The 18,460-nt window shown below is 39.5% G+C and overlaps 1 protein-coding gene across 1 annotated transcript in view; it reads left to right on the top strand.

Annotated features, from left to right (window-relative positions):
- LOC150075020 (uncharacterized) overlaps positions 1–18,460 on the top strand; it is a 198,511-nt gene that overhangs the window by 61,063 nt on the left and 118,988 nt on the right. Inside the window, exons 4-5 of the mRNA XM_090388314.1 lie at positions 9,021–9,191; positions 16,890–17,024. Of these exons, the coding sequence (XP_090244440.1) occupies positions 9,021–9,191; positions 16,890–17,024 (306 nt within the window). The remainder of the gene's footprint in view (positions 1–9,020; positions 9,192–16,889; positions 17,025–18,460) is intronic.

Below are 18,460 nucleotides of genomic sequence, written 5' to 3'. Positions count from 1 at the left end.
GTTTTATAAAGTATTACGTATATCTACAAAAACTGTTTATACAAATAAAAATAAAAATAACCAGCGTAATTAGAACTATAAGACAACGTATTAAGTACAATATAAAATAACAATTACAAAGGGTACTAGGAAAGTTTTGCAATATGACGCAACAGTGAATCACAGGAAGCTGCTTGTTGCTGCATGTTGAGACATGTTCATACGTGCATAGTAGCCGCCGCGCCAAGTCGATGGGCTCAGTTATTCATTAGTAGTGAGAGTGTAAAGTGCTTGCGATGGCATCGTGGTCACGAAATGAGATAAGGACAGTTTTGCGGTATAATTTCGTGCGTGGTTTAACCATAGACCAGTGCTTAGAAGAAATGACTCTTGCACTAGATGATGATTCTCCACATCGTACAACGATATTCAGATTGTATAGAGAATTCCAAAGGGGAAATTTCACTCTGGAGGATTCTGAGAGGCCGGGAAGGCCACGAACGTCAGTTACGGAGGAAAACGTTACTGCTGTGAGGAAAATGCTTGACGAAAACAGGCGAGTGACCTACCAACAGATAGAGGATACTTTGGGCCTAAATGCACCAGCAATTCGTTCGATTCTGCAAGATCATTTGCACGTGAAGAAACTTTGTTCTCTCTGGGTGCCGCATCAACTGACTGAAGAGCAGATGACACGACGTGTGACTTAGTGCCGGGAGATGTTAAAAAAGTTTGATAAGGGACAATCTCGGTATGTGAACAACATCGTGACAGGTGACGAGACTTGGCTGTACTATTACGATCTGCCGACCAAGGCTCAAAACAAAGTTTGGGTCTTTGATGATGACGACACACCCGTAATTGTCAGAAAATCCCGATCTGTAAAGAAGAAAATGATAGCTGTATTTTTCAAATCGAGTGGAATTGTGGAACGTGTCGTTTTGGACACGCAGAAGACAGTCACAGCTAAGTGGTATACTGAACAATGCCTGCCTAAAGTCATTGGATCTATGAAGAACCTGCGGCCAAAGTCAAGAATGGACACCTGGTACCTCCATCACGATAATGCTTCAGCTCACAGCGCCAAAGCCTGCACCGAATATTTGACCACGACAGGACTGAACTTCTCGAGCACCCTCCCTACAGGCCAGACCTTGCTCCCTGCGACTTTGCACTGTTCCCGCATGTGAAAATGAAGCTAAAAGGGAGGCGGTTTTCCAGTGATGAGGACCTTCTACGGGCTTGGGACAACGAGTGTGCTTTACTCCCTAGTGAAACTTGGCAGAACTGGTTTAAAGATTGATTTCGGAGGATGGAGAGGTGTATTGAATGTAGAGGAAATTACTTTGAAAAAATTAAATAAACAGAGCTGTATTGCAAAACTTTCCTAGTACCCTTTGTATGTAAATAATAAGCAAAAACTTATCGTTTTTGCTTATTATTTACACTAGGCAGTTGCCGCCTAATATCTGTCCTAAGCTCGAGGAGCCAGATCCGGGTCCATTATTTACCGTCAGTGCTCAGCGCACTAAAATCCCGCACACGCCGGATGTAGTGCAATACTGGCGAAAAAATACAGCAATCTCGCTTCCAGATTGCCCATACCTGGGAGCCAGCAAAAATAAAAAAATAAAATAAAATAATAATAAAAAAAAACAAAATAAAATAAATAAATAATAATAATTAAAAAATAAATAAAAAACGAAATAATAAAATAAATAAATAATAATAATTAAAAAAATAAATAAAATAATAATAAAACTAACTATTGGCAAAATCACTGAAAAAAAAAGCTCATTAATTCTAAGAAAAACAGTACAGTTAAGTTAATTATAGTTAATTTTAGTTAAAAATGAAAATATTCTCAACACTATTCACAGTGTACACCCCACAATATTCTCTGCGGGGTGTACACTGCAAGTTAGACAGAGTGAGGAAGAACTGAAGGCTGGGGGGAAAGACAGAGGTATGGGGACGATAGAGAAGATGACTTCAGAAAGTCTTGCGTGGAACCAGGTCCCTGTCCATCTTGCCTTCAGATTCAGTTGCAGATGTCAGCCCTATGGAACTTGGATGAAGGAAGTGAATTTTAGTTCAATTGAGCTTCGATGAGGTCGGTGGTTGATGCTTATTGGAGAGCGGTGGCCAGAATCTGTCTCTAGTTATTGGTTTTGATGGTTTAGGCTCCTTGATGTTCTTCATCCGTTGAAGACATCCTGTGCAAAAGTGGTGAAGTATTTATAATTGTCATGGGTATGAATTAGTATATGTTCTTGGTCCTTTGGCAAATTATTAATCTTTGTGATCAGAATAGATCTGAAGTCTTCATGGTCGTCCTCAGTCATACATTATATGGTGCCAAGATTCGTCAGTGGCACTGAAGAATCCGTGATGCCCAGAGAGTTAATTTTCCTTGTATCGACCCATGGCCTGTAAGGAGGTACGTTATGTACACAGGCCAGGGGAAAACCACTTGGGGCTTTTGGGAACGCGAACGTTACTTCAGGGATGAATTTTTTTGTAATTGTTCCCTTAGTGGATGTCATCCATCTGTCCTGCCAGGCCTGCTGCAGGTGAGCGAGAAGGCGCCTTTTTTATTTTGCGATTGAATGCTGGGTTGGTGGTGAATTCTTGGTAGTGGAGATTCCTTTGGACAGATGATACAACATGCCACATCTAATTATTTCAAGGGTCAGGGGGATGACTTGGAGAGCTGGAGTGCTCACCGTGCAGCAGACTCTGGTGATTCTAAGTAGTATTGCTCTTTGAATTGTGGCTAATTTCTTCTGATTTGTGACAATAGTTGCCCGGTGATACCAGACCCCTTGCAGCATATAAGATGGCTGGAATAAATACTGCTTTGTAAAACAGGGCTAGCGTACGTCGGTTTAAACTCCAGTCCCTGCGGGTGACCCTTGCCACCAATGCTGTGTAATTTCTTATCTTCTTTTGAATATACTGTAGGTGTGGGAGGAAGGACAATTTTGAGTCCAGGATTAAACCAAGGTGCTTAACCTGGGTGCGGTGCTTGATGGTTGTGGCATTGATATTAACCTGCGGTGGTCTGATTGAGCTTAGGTTCCCTCGCAGGAGGATGCTGGAAGTTTTCTCAGCCGAGATTGTCAGGTTGTTCTGGGTAGCCCACCCCTGGATGAGCAAGAGTGCTTGGTTAGCTGAAATTTCGAGCTGGGCCCGTTGAATTGGCAGGCACGGAAAGGATCAAATCGTCTTCATAGACTTGGAACTTAACATGCTCAAGATTTTGATTTAGGAACTCATCCAAGACCATGTTCCAGAAAGTTGGTTCTAGGACCGAGCCCTGTGAGCAACCCTTGTGGATCTTTCTGATCATCCTGGAGTAGGGAACTACGCTGACAGATCTGTCACATAGATAGATTTTAATGCAGGAGTAGAGATTTTGAGGAATCTGTGCTTGCCTGAGCCTGCCGAGGATTCTCGGCCACCAAAAGTGAGTCGAACGCCCCGGTGAAGTCGACTGCAATTATAAGGAAGTATTTTTCAGGTGTGGATTGAGCAGATGTTATCAGGTTATTTAGTGCGTCTACTGTCGAGCGCCCTTGACGGAATCCATACTGGTTGTCGGTTTGTGTTTGTATAATATTTGTGAATTCTGAAGAAGATGAGTCTCTCAAAGAGTTTGCTGAGAACAGTTAGGAGGGCGATTGGTCTGTGTGATGTTGGCTGTTGTGGCGGTTTATTCGGATTCTTGAGGAGAAGTCACAGATTAGCTGTCTCCAATCAAGTGAAAAGGATCCTTTCGCCAGACAGTAGTCGAAAAGGTTCAGCAGTAAGTAAGGCCTGACGTAGCCCAGTGGTCAGGAGCGAGAGTGCATAGCACGCGTTCCTTGAGTGGACCGGGGTTCAAGCCCGTGACTATTAAATACGATAAATATTTGTATTGAAGATTTATTGTAAACTCTACTGACTTGGTTGTCGTGCCGGAGTATAAACAGAAAATTTATTTATTTATTTATGACTTGTCTGCTACTGTTATGACAATCTCGGGCTCCTGAAGGTCAGGACCTGGGCATTTCTTGTCCTTGAGTTTCAGTACTGCTAGGTAAAATTCCTCCAGGGTGAAGGGCTCTTCGGTTTCTTGCGTGGTGTAGCATTTATTGGAGGCACACAGTTGGGCTTGTATTGGTGTGAGATCAGGGATTGGTGAAACCAGGAGAAATCAGTCTAAATAGTCAGACAGTCATTTTCTGGAAGTCTTTACACTCTTCATTATCGTCAAATAATTGTTCACTCAAGCTATACTCGTTCTGTCTGATCGCTGATTTCTTCCAGTTGTTGACCATGGAAGGTTTCCAATGGTCAATGTCACACTTTGTGTAGAACACTTATGATCCGACTTATGAACACACTTATGATCCGATTTGTCATATACTAACCACATTTTCAAAGTCCATAGATCTTCTGGAGCACAAAATGCCATATAAAATTCAAGATTGAAATTTTCATCCTCAGAGAACATTTAACTGCTTAAATGTTATATCCATTTTCCTGATCCATGATACTCCAGAGCACACCTGCCATGCTAGTCCTTGGAAATGAACTTGAAATATTCATACAGAATGGAAAGAGGAACTGTATTGTATATAATCTGTTAAAATTTTCTGCCAGATAACAATCACAACTTGGTCAAGTTATTTTGTGAAAAACAAATTTCCCAGGACAATTACTCTCAAAAATGTTAATATTTGAAAATCCATAACTCTCGGAGGAAGGCAGAGAAAACCAGAAAATTAAATGTTTCCCTTCTTTACAGCCGGTCAAATGTTTGAGATCACAGAAGTTGTGGTAGTGGAGTTCATCATCATCATCATCATCATCAGCCATTTTCAATCCACTGCAGGATGAAGGCCTCTCCAGCAACTTTCCAGTTCCTTCTGTTTTGAGCACTGGCCATCCATTTACTACTCAAAAACTCATGAATTTCATCTATCCATCTCCGCCTTTGTCTTCCAGGTTTTCTTCTAGCTCCTCTTGGGTACCATTCTGTTATTTTCTTAGTCCATCTGTCATCATGTCTTCGAGCTATGTGTCCTGCCCAAGACCATTTTAGTTCTTTAGGTTTGATAAGAATGTCCTTTACTTGAGTTTGCTGCCTAATCCATGTGTTTCTCTTCTTATCTAACAGTCTGATTCCCAATATAATTCGTTCCATTCTTCGCTGTGTAGTTCTTAGCTTCTCTTCCATTCTTTTGGTGAGTGCCCAAGTTTCACTTCCATAAGTCATGGTGGGGAGTATACATTGATTCATTATTTTACGTTTCAGACAAACTGGGATATTGCTCTTCAGTATGTGACTATATTTCCTGAATGCTATCCATCCAAAATTTATTCTTCTCTTGACTTCCAGCCATTTATCATTATTACAGCTAATAACTTGTCCCAGATAAGTATATGACTCCACCTTTTCAATTACTGCTCCTTCAATCATTATTTCCCTTTCCGTGGCATACTTGTTCATCATTACTTTTGTTTTAGCCATATTCATCTTTAGTCCAAAATCCTTACTAACTTGCATAACTGATTAAGATTTTCCTCTAATTCTTTGGGATCGTGGCTTATGACCACAATGTCATCTGCAAATCGTAAATGGTTTAGGTACTCTCCGTTCACATTGACTCCTTTCTGCGATCAGTCTAATCTTCTGAAAGCTTCCTCAAGGGCAGCAGTAAACAGCTTCGGAGATAGTGTCTCCTTGTCGAACTCCTTTCTCGATTTTAAATTTGCTACTGTCTTTGTCTAGTCTAATAAAGGATGTAGCACTCTCATATATTTTCTTCAAAATCATAATATATGGAGTATCTATGCCTTGTCTTTCCAGTGCCCAGAACATTGCCTTATGCTGTATGGAGTCAAACGCCTTTTCATAATCCACAAATGCCAGGCATAATGGTGTTTTATATTCATTTGCTTTCTCCATTAGCTGTGATATTACGTAAAGGTGATCCATAGTTGAGAATCCTGTCCTAAAGCCAGCTTGCTCTTTCGGTTGATTCTCATCAAGTATTCTTTCTAATCTGTTAGTAATGACCCTTGTGAACAACTTGTAGATATGGGATAACAAGCTAATTGGTCTATAATTTCCAATTTCTGATTTATCTCCTTTCTTATGCAGCAAAACTATGATTGCATTATTCCACTGCTTTGGCGTCACACCTTTTCTAATGCACTTTGTGAAGAGCCTTGCCAGTTTTTGTGTTATGGCTCGTCCTCCCAATTTTAACAACTCTACAGTAACTTCATTTTTCCCCTGGGGCTTTCCGATTCTTCATTTTCTTCAATGCATGTTCTACCTCATCAGGAAGAATATCGGGTATGTCGTATGTGTTGCTACTTTGCAATCCATGTTCCCCACTGCTGGTATCATTCCCTCGCTCCTTGTATAATTCTCTATAGTAGTCTTCTGCTATTTGAATTATGCCTTCTCTGCTGTTTATAAGTACACCATCGCTATTCTTCAGTTTCAGTATCATTTGTCTTTCTGTATTAGTGCTCATGGCTGCTGATTTAAATCCTTTGTTTTCCCTTAATGCTTGTTCTACTTTTCTTGTGTTAAATCTTCTTATGTCCTCTCTGAGTCTCTTTCTAATGGCTTTGCATAACTCAGTATACTCAATTTTCTCCCTGTCAGTGTTTTTCTTGCTCTTCATTTGTCGTCTTTGGTTCATCATGACAAGTGTTTCTTGACTAATTTTTTTTTCTTTGGATTTCTGTTTCCCTATAGGTTTCTTGGGCTTTATCACTTAGTGGAGTTATCACGTAGTGGAGTTACTGACTGTTAGCTACAGACTCAAAAGTGGCCGAATTCTTAAAATTTCATACTAATTACATAAACGTATATGTATATATCATGAAACGCTATAAGAGGTATGATTTATACTGTACTGGCTATAGCAATGAGGTACCTATCCTGGTTCACTTCAACAGTCCAGACAAACCAGAAAAATACATCTGAAAAAGTTAATTTTTAGATTTCCAGGTCTTCAGAATTAAACAGTAGGAGACTATATGATTCAGAAATGAACATTTATCCATATATATAAATTCGTCCAAGAGCTGAAGAACACAGATCCTAAGGTAAAAGGAAAATCAATTACTAAATTCACGTCCTAAATTGACCCAATTACAAATTTCTTCTATATATACTGACTTGTGCTGAGAAAATGATTTAGGCAGCAATAACCACCATTTTGCTACCCTCAGCAGGGAAGGGGCCTTCTGCGTTTGCCAAAAATATTCACACAGGCACAAAAAGAAAAAAAAAAAAAGGGAAGTAAATCTCTATCACTTATATCTTTCCCATCGCCAAAAAGCGCCTAACCAGTTCCGCTTTGAATTTCACCAGTCCACACTGTTGGGGACAATTCATTGCAGTGGTCTGCACGAAAATAAATGCAGTCCTCACCTAAGCCATTCTTCATATGGACATCGATTAGTACCCCTTACCAGTCTGGTTGCCGTTCTTTGAACCCTTTCTGGAATCGCTAAGTGTTTCTTCAAGTGTGGTTTCAGGACTGGAACACAATATTCTAAATGAATTTTTCCGTACTTACGAAGAGCTATGTCATAGACAAGAAACCATGTGTCCTCCTAGACACTTTACATGGTTTGAAAGGGGGAAGTCGTAACCCTTCAGTTTTATAAGTCCTGAACTACTTTTAACTCCACAGTTGTAATTTTTCAGAACATTTGTGAACATTTCAACCAATCTGAGTTATTTAGAAGCAGAATGGTATGGGTCAAATTTAACCATCCTTCCACCATTTGAATCATCAGCGGGCTTTAACAACTTCCCCTGAATTCCCTCATCAGTGTCATCAAGGAAGATGAGAAATAGAAGCGGCCATATTGATTCCTGAGGGAGTCCATATCTAAAGGTGCCATCTTGTCCATTCAATATCTTGTTCATCTATGACTGCTGGCTAGTAAAGAATACTGTGAACACACGAATATTTTTCTAGTTAAGATGGAAGGAAGAAGAATTTTTAACTTTCATAAGAGGATTCTCCTGCTCAATGTCAATACGTATTGTATTGGCTCTAGTTAAACTTTGGGTTTAACTATTGGGTAAAGTTTCTTGTGTTCGGTGCAGTTTTGAATTGGTTTACTCTGCGAGAAGTGGTTCGAGCTGTTGGGAAACTGCACTACGTTATTTGTGTGCTGTCAAGAAACTTCAAAAGTTTTGTAGACGCAGGCAAGTTGTAGCGAAATATTATAAGAAATTACAAGCAAAGAAAGGAGTTATTTCTCGGTGTGTGTGTGTGCGCGCGTATATAGTGTCAGTAATTTCGGCTTAACTCGGGTTTCCTTGCCGACTACATCATTATATTTGTTTGAAAACTAGTGCGGAGGAAAGCCAGTCACGAAATCTTTCATCGTAGTCACGCTAAGCTTTATTCTGGTTAGCCCTCTTCTTCCTGGATTTTAAGTGTGCCCGCATGAATATTTCATGTCTGTGTTCTTCCCACTCTTGCATGATTATATGTTGGGCACACGCGCTCTCACCGCTCGGTGAATATCCCTTCAGATATTCGCATTCAGCTATATTTTCTGTTGCCAATATTTGCTTGTTTTCATCCCACTTAATTAGGCTATCATTTTCGTAATCAACTTAATTGACGTAATATATCGTTAAACATCCCACCAATTTTCTCTGGTATTATTCATTAAAAGTTTAAACTACTCCACAGAAGAAAAAAGATCCTCTCTTTGGCAATATAAACTTATAATGAAAGTACTAAAAAGGAAATTTTGAAGGGCTCCTTTGATTGATTGTGCATACATTAATCAATCTCTGTATGCTAAGGAACTTCCTGTACAGGGCGAGCGAAAAAATGAGTAAAGTATAGTTATTTACTTCTTGATTTGTAAGCGCTGAGAACCCAAAAATAATTCCCAAAATATATAATTGATCGGTTATAAAAATATCATTACTCCATCCAACAATTATAATATTTATTTATTTTTTCTTTTGATTATAATATGATTCATTCATTTTATTTCAGTGGCCATATCTCGTCCAAGTCTTTGGTGCGATTTCGAAGATCCAGATTTATGTGGATGGACCCATGACCCCTCACACCACTTCGATTGGAGAAGACATCAGTTTGGTACTCCCTCTGGTCATGTGGGGACTGGACCATCTTATGACCATACTTTTGGAAAAGGAAGGGCAGGTAATACGCAAGAAATATTTACATTATCGTAGCACTGATTAAATTTGGATTGTAGAATTTTACGACGGGTGATCAAAACCAAAAATAAATCGCATCTAGCCCAATGCACTGGTCCGTTTCACGACCCATTTTTTTCAGAGATGCAGTTGTTTGAGAAATGATTTAAGGTTCTCCGAGTGCCCAATTGAAAATTGTCATCTTGGAAATCAGGAAATAGAAAAAAAAAGTTACAAGGGACAAGGCCCTAATTATAGGAAAAGCGAGGAATAGTTTTGATGCTTCTCTCATGTAGAGTTTACTCAACAGTTTGTTAAAGTTCTGTGTACTCGTCAATTGCCGTGATGCAGTGGCCATTCTCAGATTTCCAAATCAGGTCTTTTCGGGTCCACTTTTAAATTCCATTTCATTAGAACTTCAGTTTACAACGTTGTCTCACAGTATGAGTATAAATAATTTTGTTAATATCGAAGAAGATGCTTCCACTGCGAACTTTGTCTCGTTTACAGTGATTATCGTGCTTAAAAATGACTTTGAAGTTGGTCGGTGGTTTTGAGTGAACAGGAGTAAGAAATTGGGGATAAACGCGTCCACTGAAATCCAATAGTCAAGGTCTCTGCAAGGTGTACGAGACAATTTGGTGAATTGCTGTATATGATAAATCGGTGGCTACAACAGTTTGGTGAGTATGACAATTCAGTGTATCACAGAGAGATCAGAAATTAACAGAATCAATGAAGTAAAAGGTTTACTTCATTTGGTCCTTGAGGTTGTCACAGACATTCTCTCAGATATGCCAGACAAGCTGTTCTTGCTACCTGGGAGTCTAAAACGCTGATGGAACTGATATTCGGGTGACACTCAAGTCAAAGTGGACCCAATTTCGGCGAAGTCCGGACGGTCTATGACAGCCAAATCCTCTGCTTGCACCTTCACGATGGTGGGACTGTTAGTAACCCTGGGTATAACCTTCATGCACAAGTACATGGTGGGTGACCACCCAGGTGTGAACCAACGTAAGCAGGGGTCGAGGTGTGGCGCCCACACCACATGGAGGAATGCCGCCCCTCTATGTTACCAGGCAGTACTAGGTTGATGACTCTCATCAACCGGTGAAATACCACCACTTTGCTTATTGGAGGCTTGAAGTGGTGGAACCCATGTTTAGTCTCTAGAGCTAAGTTCCGGCCAACCCTTCCCTATCTCTTCCATCATGCAGTATGATTGATGATTTTTGAGGTTATGATGAATGTCGTGGCAAGATCCAATATTCCTTACATTTCGAGGGTACCGCTCTAAAACGGTGTTCGCAGGCCGGCCGCTAGTTAGTACACCGGACTGAACCTATTGGTAACTCTCTAGGAAGCTTCCGAATCAGCTAGTGTATAATCTTGCTACCTCTACTCTGCCAGATAGTGACTGGAGGGAGTCCGAGTAGTGTGTATGCGGGGAGCATTGTCGAGGCCACGTTATGTCAAGGATCTGGGTATATTCTTACCACATGTACGCCATATCCAAAAATTTCAATACTTCATACAGCATGTCCCACCCACTTTTTCTTACTATTGAATACACCATGAATTGTCAAAATAATAGAGCAAGCTTATCTGCGAAAAGATCTAAACCTCCCAAGGACTTCCTAATTCATTTCACAAATATACGTGGTCTCAATTCTAATCTCAACGATGTCCATTTCCACTTGCAGTCTTCCAAACCCCATGTACTTTTTCTGACTGAATCTCAGTTATCAGTTGATTCAACTACTGCTCATCTCAGATGTCCAAATTATTTGCTGTATGATTCCTTTCGCCTCAAAGGTGGTACTTGTGCATATGTCCGTTCTGATATTCCCTGTCAGAAACTTGGCAATTTGGAATCTCCTCTCTTTGATCTTCTCTGGCTTAAAATCTCTCTACCTCATTGTGTAAAATTCATCTGTTGTCTCTACCGTTCTCCCAACTCCACTAATCACTTGGAGCTCTTTGACTTCCTCTCTTTGCAACTTGACTTTCTCCAGTCCAACTTTCCTAACAGTGAGGTAATTTTCCTTGGTGATTTTAACGTTCACAACTCCAGCTGGCTTCCGTTTTCTAGTCACACCGACCCAGCAGGTCGAGATGCTGAGGCTTTTGCAATTACTAATGACCTAGCACAGATTGTTCATTTACCTACAAGAATACCGGACAATCCTAATCATACAGCCAATACGCTTGATCTTTTTCTCACAAACAACCCTTCTAAGTACAAGGTTGAAGTGAGAGGTCCTTTAGGCACCTCAGATCACAACTTGGTGATTGTCTCTTCTCCAATGGAACCTTTATCTCATGCCTATTCCCAACCTCGTATTGTTTGGCATTACAAGAATGCAAAATGGGATGACCTGCGAGACTTCTTTTCTTCTTTTCCTTGGTCTGATTACTGTTTCAAAACTTCTGATGTCAACGTTTGCTCAGATCGTGTCAGTGAAATTATTCTTGCAGGAATGGAATCCTTTATCCCACACTCCACTTTAAAATCTCGTCCTTTATCTAAACCTTGGTTTTCCAATAAATGTGCTAAGGCTGTCCAAGAGAAGAACGTTGCATATCGTAATTGGCTTGTTTCTAATTCTTCAGTTTCATTTTCTGCCTACACCAAAGCTCGCAACAATTGTAAAGCAGTTATCAATCAGTCCAAACTAGAGTTTGAACAGGCTAAGAGTAGAAAACTTGCTTCTTGCCCTAATGGTAGCCGAGCATTCTGGTCTCTTGCCAAAGCTATTGGCCGCAACTTTTGCCCATCTCTGCTCCCACCTCTGTCCAAACCAGATGGTTCTGTTGTCACTTCAGCCAAGGATAAAGCTGATCTGCTAGCATCCCATTTTTCTTCGAGCTCATGTATTAATGATCTTGGTAAAACACCTCCCACCATTCCTAACACGCTCCATTCAATGCCTCCTGTGGTCTTCCGTCCAAAGGATATCAGAAGGATTTTGACGAATCTTGATGCTAAGAAAGCTCCAGGTCCCGATGGTATTTCTTCTTAAACTACCTCCACTTGTTCTCAAACCCTGTGCTCCTGAACTTACTCCTGTTCTTTGCCGCCTTTTTTCACTTTCTTATTCCAAAGGTGTTTTTCCTTCTGCTTGGAAATTTGCTCATATACAGCCAGTTCCTAAAAAGGGTGACAAATCCCTCCCATCCAATTATCGTCCCATTGCAATTACTTCTACTCTTTCTAAAGTAATGGAGAAATCAATTAACCGCCAACTCTTAAACTACCTAGAAACCTTCCGTCTGATCAACGATCGCCAGTATGGATTCCGTCAGTGTCGATCCACTGGTGATATTCTGGCTTATGTTACCCATTTATGGACTAATTCAATGGAAAGGTTCGGTGAAACACAAGTAGTTGCTCTTGACATCTCAAAGGCTTTTGATCGTGTTTGGCATAAAGGTCTTCTAAACAAGCTTCCATCTTATGGTTTGCCAACTGTTTTTAGTAATTGGTTATCCAGTTTTCTCTCTGATCGCTCACTGAGGGTGATGGTAGATGGCTCTCTGTCTTCTAACTTCTCCACTAATGCCGGTGTCCCCCAAGGTTCAGTTCTTTCCCCCACTCTTTTCCTCTTGTATATCAATGACCTTCTTCCATTGACTGGAAATCCTATCCATAGTTTTGCCGATGATAGCACATTGCATTCAACTTTCCATTTTGAGAAACCTTGTCCAGCTCAATCAGCTTCAAGTTCTCGAAAATCTGCTGCCAATTCCTTAAATGCCGATCTTCAGGTAATTCTCCAGTGGGGCAAAGACAACTTAGTTGATTTCAACCCTTCTAAAACTCAATCTTGTCTTATATCTCGCAAAAAGGATTCTTCTGCTCCTATGCTTATCTTTAGTGACACTCCGATTACTAGGCAAAATGATATATCTCTTTTGGGGATTACCCTGACTTCTAATCTCTTTTGGCACAAGCACATTACAAATATTGCTTCCTCTGCATCTAAAAAACTTGGTTTTCTCTTTCGCTCTCGGCGTTAATTTTCTCCCAAACAGCTGCTCACTCTGTATAAATCGCAAATCCGCCCTGCCATGGAATATTGTTCCCACATCTGGGGTGGTGCCCCCAAAACCTCTCTTAGGCTTCTTGATTCCATTCAGAAGAGGGCAGTTAGGTTAATTAATGATTCATCTCTAACAGAGTCTCTCCACTCGCTTTCTCATAGACGCACTGTTTCTGCTGCAATCCTCTTCTACAGATACTTCCATGGGCACTGTTCTTCTGAATTGGCTTCTATAATTCCCGCTCTATCTTTCAAAACAGTCCGAACACGTGCCGCCACCAGCCAACATCCATTTACTGTCCAACTTCAAACCCACAGAACCAACTTTTCATCTTCCTCATTTATTCATTCAACTGCCGTTTTCTGGAACAACCTTCCTTCATACGTATTTCCTGAAAATTACAATCGACAGAAGTTCAAGTCCAATATCAACAAATATCTTCTTTCGTCTTTTCAACCTCCAACCCAAGCACGGTACTAAGTACTATAGGTTATAATACCTCTCGTGTTTGGGGTTCTCATAAAAAAAAAAAAAAAAGGTTTAAGAAACGAGGGAAATTTGGCGACTTAGAAAGGAGGAATGCAGAAATCAAAATATTTTTTATTCATTTGTTTTGTATAAAAGGATTCACGCTTTTTACATACCTACACAGTTGAGTCCTATGCTTTTCTTGGAGCATGAATTGGTCGAAGGTTGAGAAGCTAGAAGAAAATTACGGGCTCAGAAGGGAAGCTTACTCGCCCATCTTTAACCAATCCGCGGCCTTAGCCTACTACTTCTTCAATAAAATCTATTGCGCGGGTTGCAAACCGAACGTCAGAAAATGTGCATCACCCTGCAGCCATCCATTAATGATCTCTATTTGTGGTCTCTGGAACAACCCCCCCCCCCCGTGTGTATTTCCTAAAGAAATGCAACTTACAGAAGTTAAAGTAAAGTGCGAAAAAGGTTCTGTTGTATCCCAACCTGTCCATGACACTTTTTAATAGGATCTCCTGAAAAAAGTAGAATCTTCATTAAAAATGGAAAGTGAATCACTAAATTCAATTTTTCGAACAGAATTCGTCTGTCTTCAAGGATAGCAGATGCTGTTCCAGTAGTCACGGCAGTTTTGTTAATGGACGTCCTGGGATAGGCCCCTGTTCTAAATATAGTGAATCTGGGTGCAGCAGATTCTCCATTGGCTTGTGGGTGTGTCATCCTTGTTCGAGCTTGATGTTGGTTCCCAGAAATTAATTCGGACCCGTAGATAACACACACAAAAAAAGTGTGAATATCTGTTAGGCTCGTGCTCATTGTATACTTTGCATTGATTTCATTTTGTGTAATAAAATTAAACTCAATCGTTTTTGATCACCCCTTGTAAATGCTAAGTATTGAAAGTAAATATAATGAGAAACTTTTGAAACTATTTTATAATCCTCCACTAAGTCAAAATTAATTGGCACATATTTTATAAGGGATTTATTAATTTTACGAGAGAGGGAGATCAGAATTTCTAGAAATGAGTGCCACCTGTTTACAGAACTCGATGTTTAGATTATTCATCACTAAGAATTACGCATTATATTAAAGTAATGAACAATTAAAAAAACATTGATATCGATCACGAGGATACAGGACATAAAATTTACTTCTGTAATTCAGAAGAACCTTGTCGTGCGCATCGATTAGCGCCATCTCTTTTTAATTTCTGAAACTAGCCTTCGAGACTTAGATTAATTATGTTTTAGGAAACTATGGCGACTAAATGTCAATATTCTGGCCTTCGTAAATTGAATGTTTTCTATGATCAATTTGCATATTTTGCAGGATGAAAAACTAGTATCTGTTTAAAAAAAAAAGTCAATTTTCGTCTTTACTGACTTCAATCGACATTCCAGGCGAACCATCGTCTTTCCTTACACATATTTGTCCATGATATCCGAAACCTTTGTGGAAATATGTTTCGAGGTATAAGAAGAACGTGTTTCTCTCTCTCTAAATAAAATACTGTAAATGCAGCGTGCATGGAGTCTTCGCATACTTGATGTTCGAAACGGAACAGGAAGGCTGTTATGCATTTTACCGTCTCCAGCCTTTGTATGTAAGAAATATGAGCCAGGAAGGAAGCACCTTTCGGTGTAAATGCGTCTGAAGGGAACCTGGTATCTGACAGAGACCGAGAGGAACTGCCACTGTCTGCTGATCATAAATCGGGATGTATTAGTAGATCGTTTTATAAACGTCTTTTGCGAGCGTTGCAGTGGATAAAAAGAAACAACACAATGAAAGAAAAATGGTATTTTATTCTTCACACTATATATTTTGAATTAACTATTCCGGAAAGACATTTACTAATTGAATATTAAAGATGTCGGCGCTTTTTGTGGTCAAATACGAAGAAATGACATAGCTTGTTCGGTTTTTCATCCCAAAATTAACAAAGAGATCATACGAAATATACAACTTCCACATACATTGATTCCTAAACAACACCCAACTAATTAAAAAAGAGTTCTTAAAATTTTCTACGTTAAGTTAAATTTTTTGTTGATTCAGAAAGAAAAAAAAAATGCTTTGAAGTTTGAAATGCTTTTGAAACTGTAAAAACATCGAACAGCCATAAAGATTTTGCCTAAAAGTAATTACCGATAAATGAAACACTCATTTTGAAGAAGATGAATGGTGGAAGCGAGAGAAAAGACTCGAGAGGTTCCCCTTTATGACGTTATTCTTCATTATTGAAACACTGACAAGAAAATCCCTTGATCTCTGTCAAGATGTTAATGGAATATGCTTTCTTTTGTTGCATGCAGTTATCCACTTAAGTTTAACAGGGGTTTCGCTCTTGGAGGAACGTTAAAAGATTACCCTTAACACATAAAGGTAAAAGATTTACCATAAGTCAGTTATCCATTAATTTTCAAGGTGTGATAGAAACAAAATTGAGCTATAAAATTCTTATTAGTTGGTAGAGGCTAACGTAATATTGCTTATTTTTTATATTAAAAAAATTAAGTTAGTTTGCGCTGAATTTAAAATAAAATACGAAAAATTACACACACAACCTAAACAAAGAGCAAACGAAACGAAGCAGGTCTTGTTATGAAATAACATGTCGGATGTTGGTTTAAGCATCTGCTTCCCCCTCTAAGAACTGCACAATACTAGACATTATGTAAAGTTCTTGGGGATTTTTAGTAATTCTCCCTCAAGAACAAAGTACGATGAACAAATAACTCAACGATCTATTTACAGATGTTTTGGCAGAATGCCAAAATATTTTTCGACAAATAATCACGATGAGTTTTTGAGTTTTTCATGGAAATTTTCATATGACATTAAATATAAACAACACACTTGTTATTTATTTCTATCTGATATATAATAATGTACACACTGTTTATTAATGCTTCTAGAAAGAGTGGTATGTTTATTCGTTAAAAGGGATAATCTTAGATAAATTTCTAGCTAAATTTTTGCCTTCTTTCGAAACTTTTACGTTCAACAATAAAGTTTAGTTCTCATTCTTTCTATCCACTTAGGAAGCAAACTTCATTGATTTATTCTCTGGAGAATATTCTGGTCGACTTCTCTCCCCGAACAAAGTTCTTGCCTGTATTTTCCTTTATGGGGGGTACTGTGTTCTAATTCCTCTTTTTTATTTCCCCAGGTTTCTATATGTACACCGAAGCCTCATCTCCTAGAAGAGAAAATGATACAGCCCGGCTCTTCTCACCTGTGTATCCCCCGGAGAATAGCCCCGGATGTTTTACTTGGTGGTATCATATGTATGGAGCTACGATCGGTAAGCTACAATCTTGTTGACGCTTAGTGTTTTGTTGTTTTTTTTTTTCCTCTCCTCGATTTGAAGACGTTGGAGAAATATTCCCTGAGGTTTATTAACTTCTAGAGATTTGTAAGCAGACCCAGAGCAGTAATTAATCCTATCTAGATCAGATAGCAAGCTTTGCCTCCTTATTGTAGCTCGCATTTTTCTGCTTTTTTTAAAAGACAGTCGGTTGGTGCTTAGTATTCTACTGTGGTTTAGAATTTGTCTAAGATTTTTCCCAATTAAATAAATTAAATCAAGGCATTCGTCTAATACGCAAAGCGACCGCTTTGCATATTAGTCGAATCTATTTACTATCATCCATAAATAGTTGGTGTTCTTAATTAGATAATTCACTTTGTGGTAAACATATTACATTCTGACAAACACTGGTATCTAAGGAAGACTGTTTTACAGGCATATTTGGTAATTACTCCTCCTGTGATGTCTCAGTGAGTTCATGGGCTGGTTAGTATGTTGTGAGGGATGAAAAATCCGATTGAAGAGACTTTAAGAATTCCTTTGACGAGGTTTTAACCCAGATTTTTCCAAAGGGCTGTTTTACAGGACATCAGCATCTTTGGCCATTACTCCTGCCTATGATGTCTAAGTGAGTTCATCGGCTGGTTTGTATGTTGTGGTGGATGAAAAATCCGATTAAAGAGGCTTTAGGAATTCCTTCAATCTTTGAACCGAGATTTATCCAAAGGAGTGACAAGTGGCGACACCTAGGCTGTCACGGAGGACCTGTACAAAGTAATAACCAAGCGAACAGCGTTATGACGATGTGTATCGGCGAAACTGAGGCATGAACTTTCTCTGAAAAATTTTCTTTTTCAATTTCAGTTCATATCTTTTTTTCATTTCTTGGCTGGAGGATTTTTGCAATGCAACTAGTTCCTCTAAATTGATAACCTTCCTTTAACTGCATCGGCCACTTCGGCACCGCAATCTCCGCATTTCCGCTCACCGGCCGTGAAAGTCGTTGCCCCTTTTTTTGCCAGCAAAAACAAGTCGCCCAACCGTGGCATCGGAAGGTGGAGCAAGGACTTGCCGCCACCGGGAAGAAAAACATTATACGCGTGTCTTTCTTGATTTCTAAATAAGAAATTCGGATTTTGATAGCCGTGTGCCTCTTGACGACAGGAGGAAGAAAATCAATTTTGGCGAACAGTGATTCATGGCCGCAGATGTATTACGGATGTGCTAGCTCCCCCTGACATATTTCGAACGTGATGCTCGAGAAGGGAAGCAAAAAGATCGAAAGGTCATACATTACGCCAAGGTCGCAGCGAGGAAAGTGCTTATCCACCATTTGCATCTTCCATCAAGCATCTTAAGTTTGATACTTCTTTACTTCGCCTTGTAGATATTGCAACAGCCATCGCTGCTCTCCATGATCTCGAAGGCTG

This window comes from Mastigoproctus giganteus, chromosome 14 (assembly GCF_048544385.1).
Source record: "Mastigoproctus giganteus isolate SK-2022 chromosome 14, ASM4854438v1, whole genome shotgun sequence".
Taxonomy (NCBI): Eukaryota; Metazoa; Arthropoda; class Arachnida; order Uropygi; family Thelyphonidae; genus Mastigoproctus; species Mastigoproctus giganteus.
The sequence above is the reverse complement of the archived record's forward strand: the minus strand, read 5'-3'. Positions and strand labels throughout refer to the sequence as shown.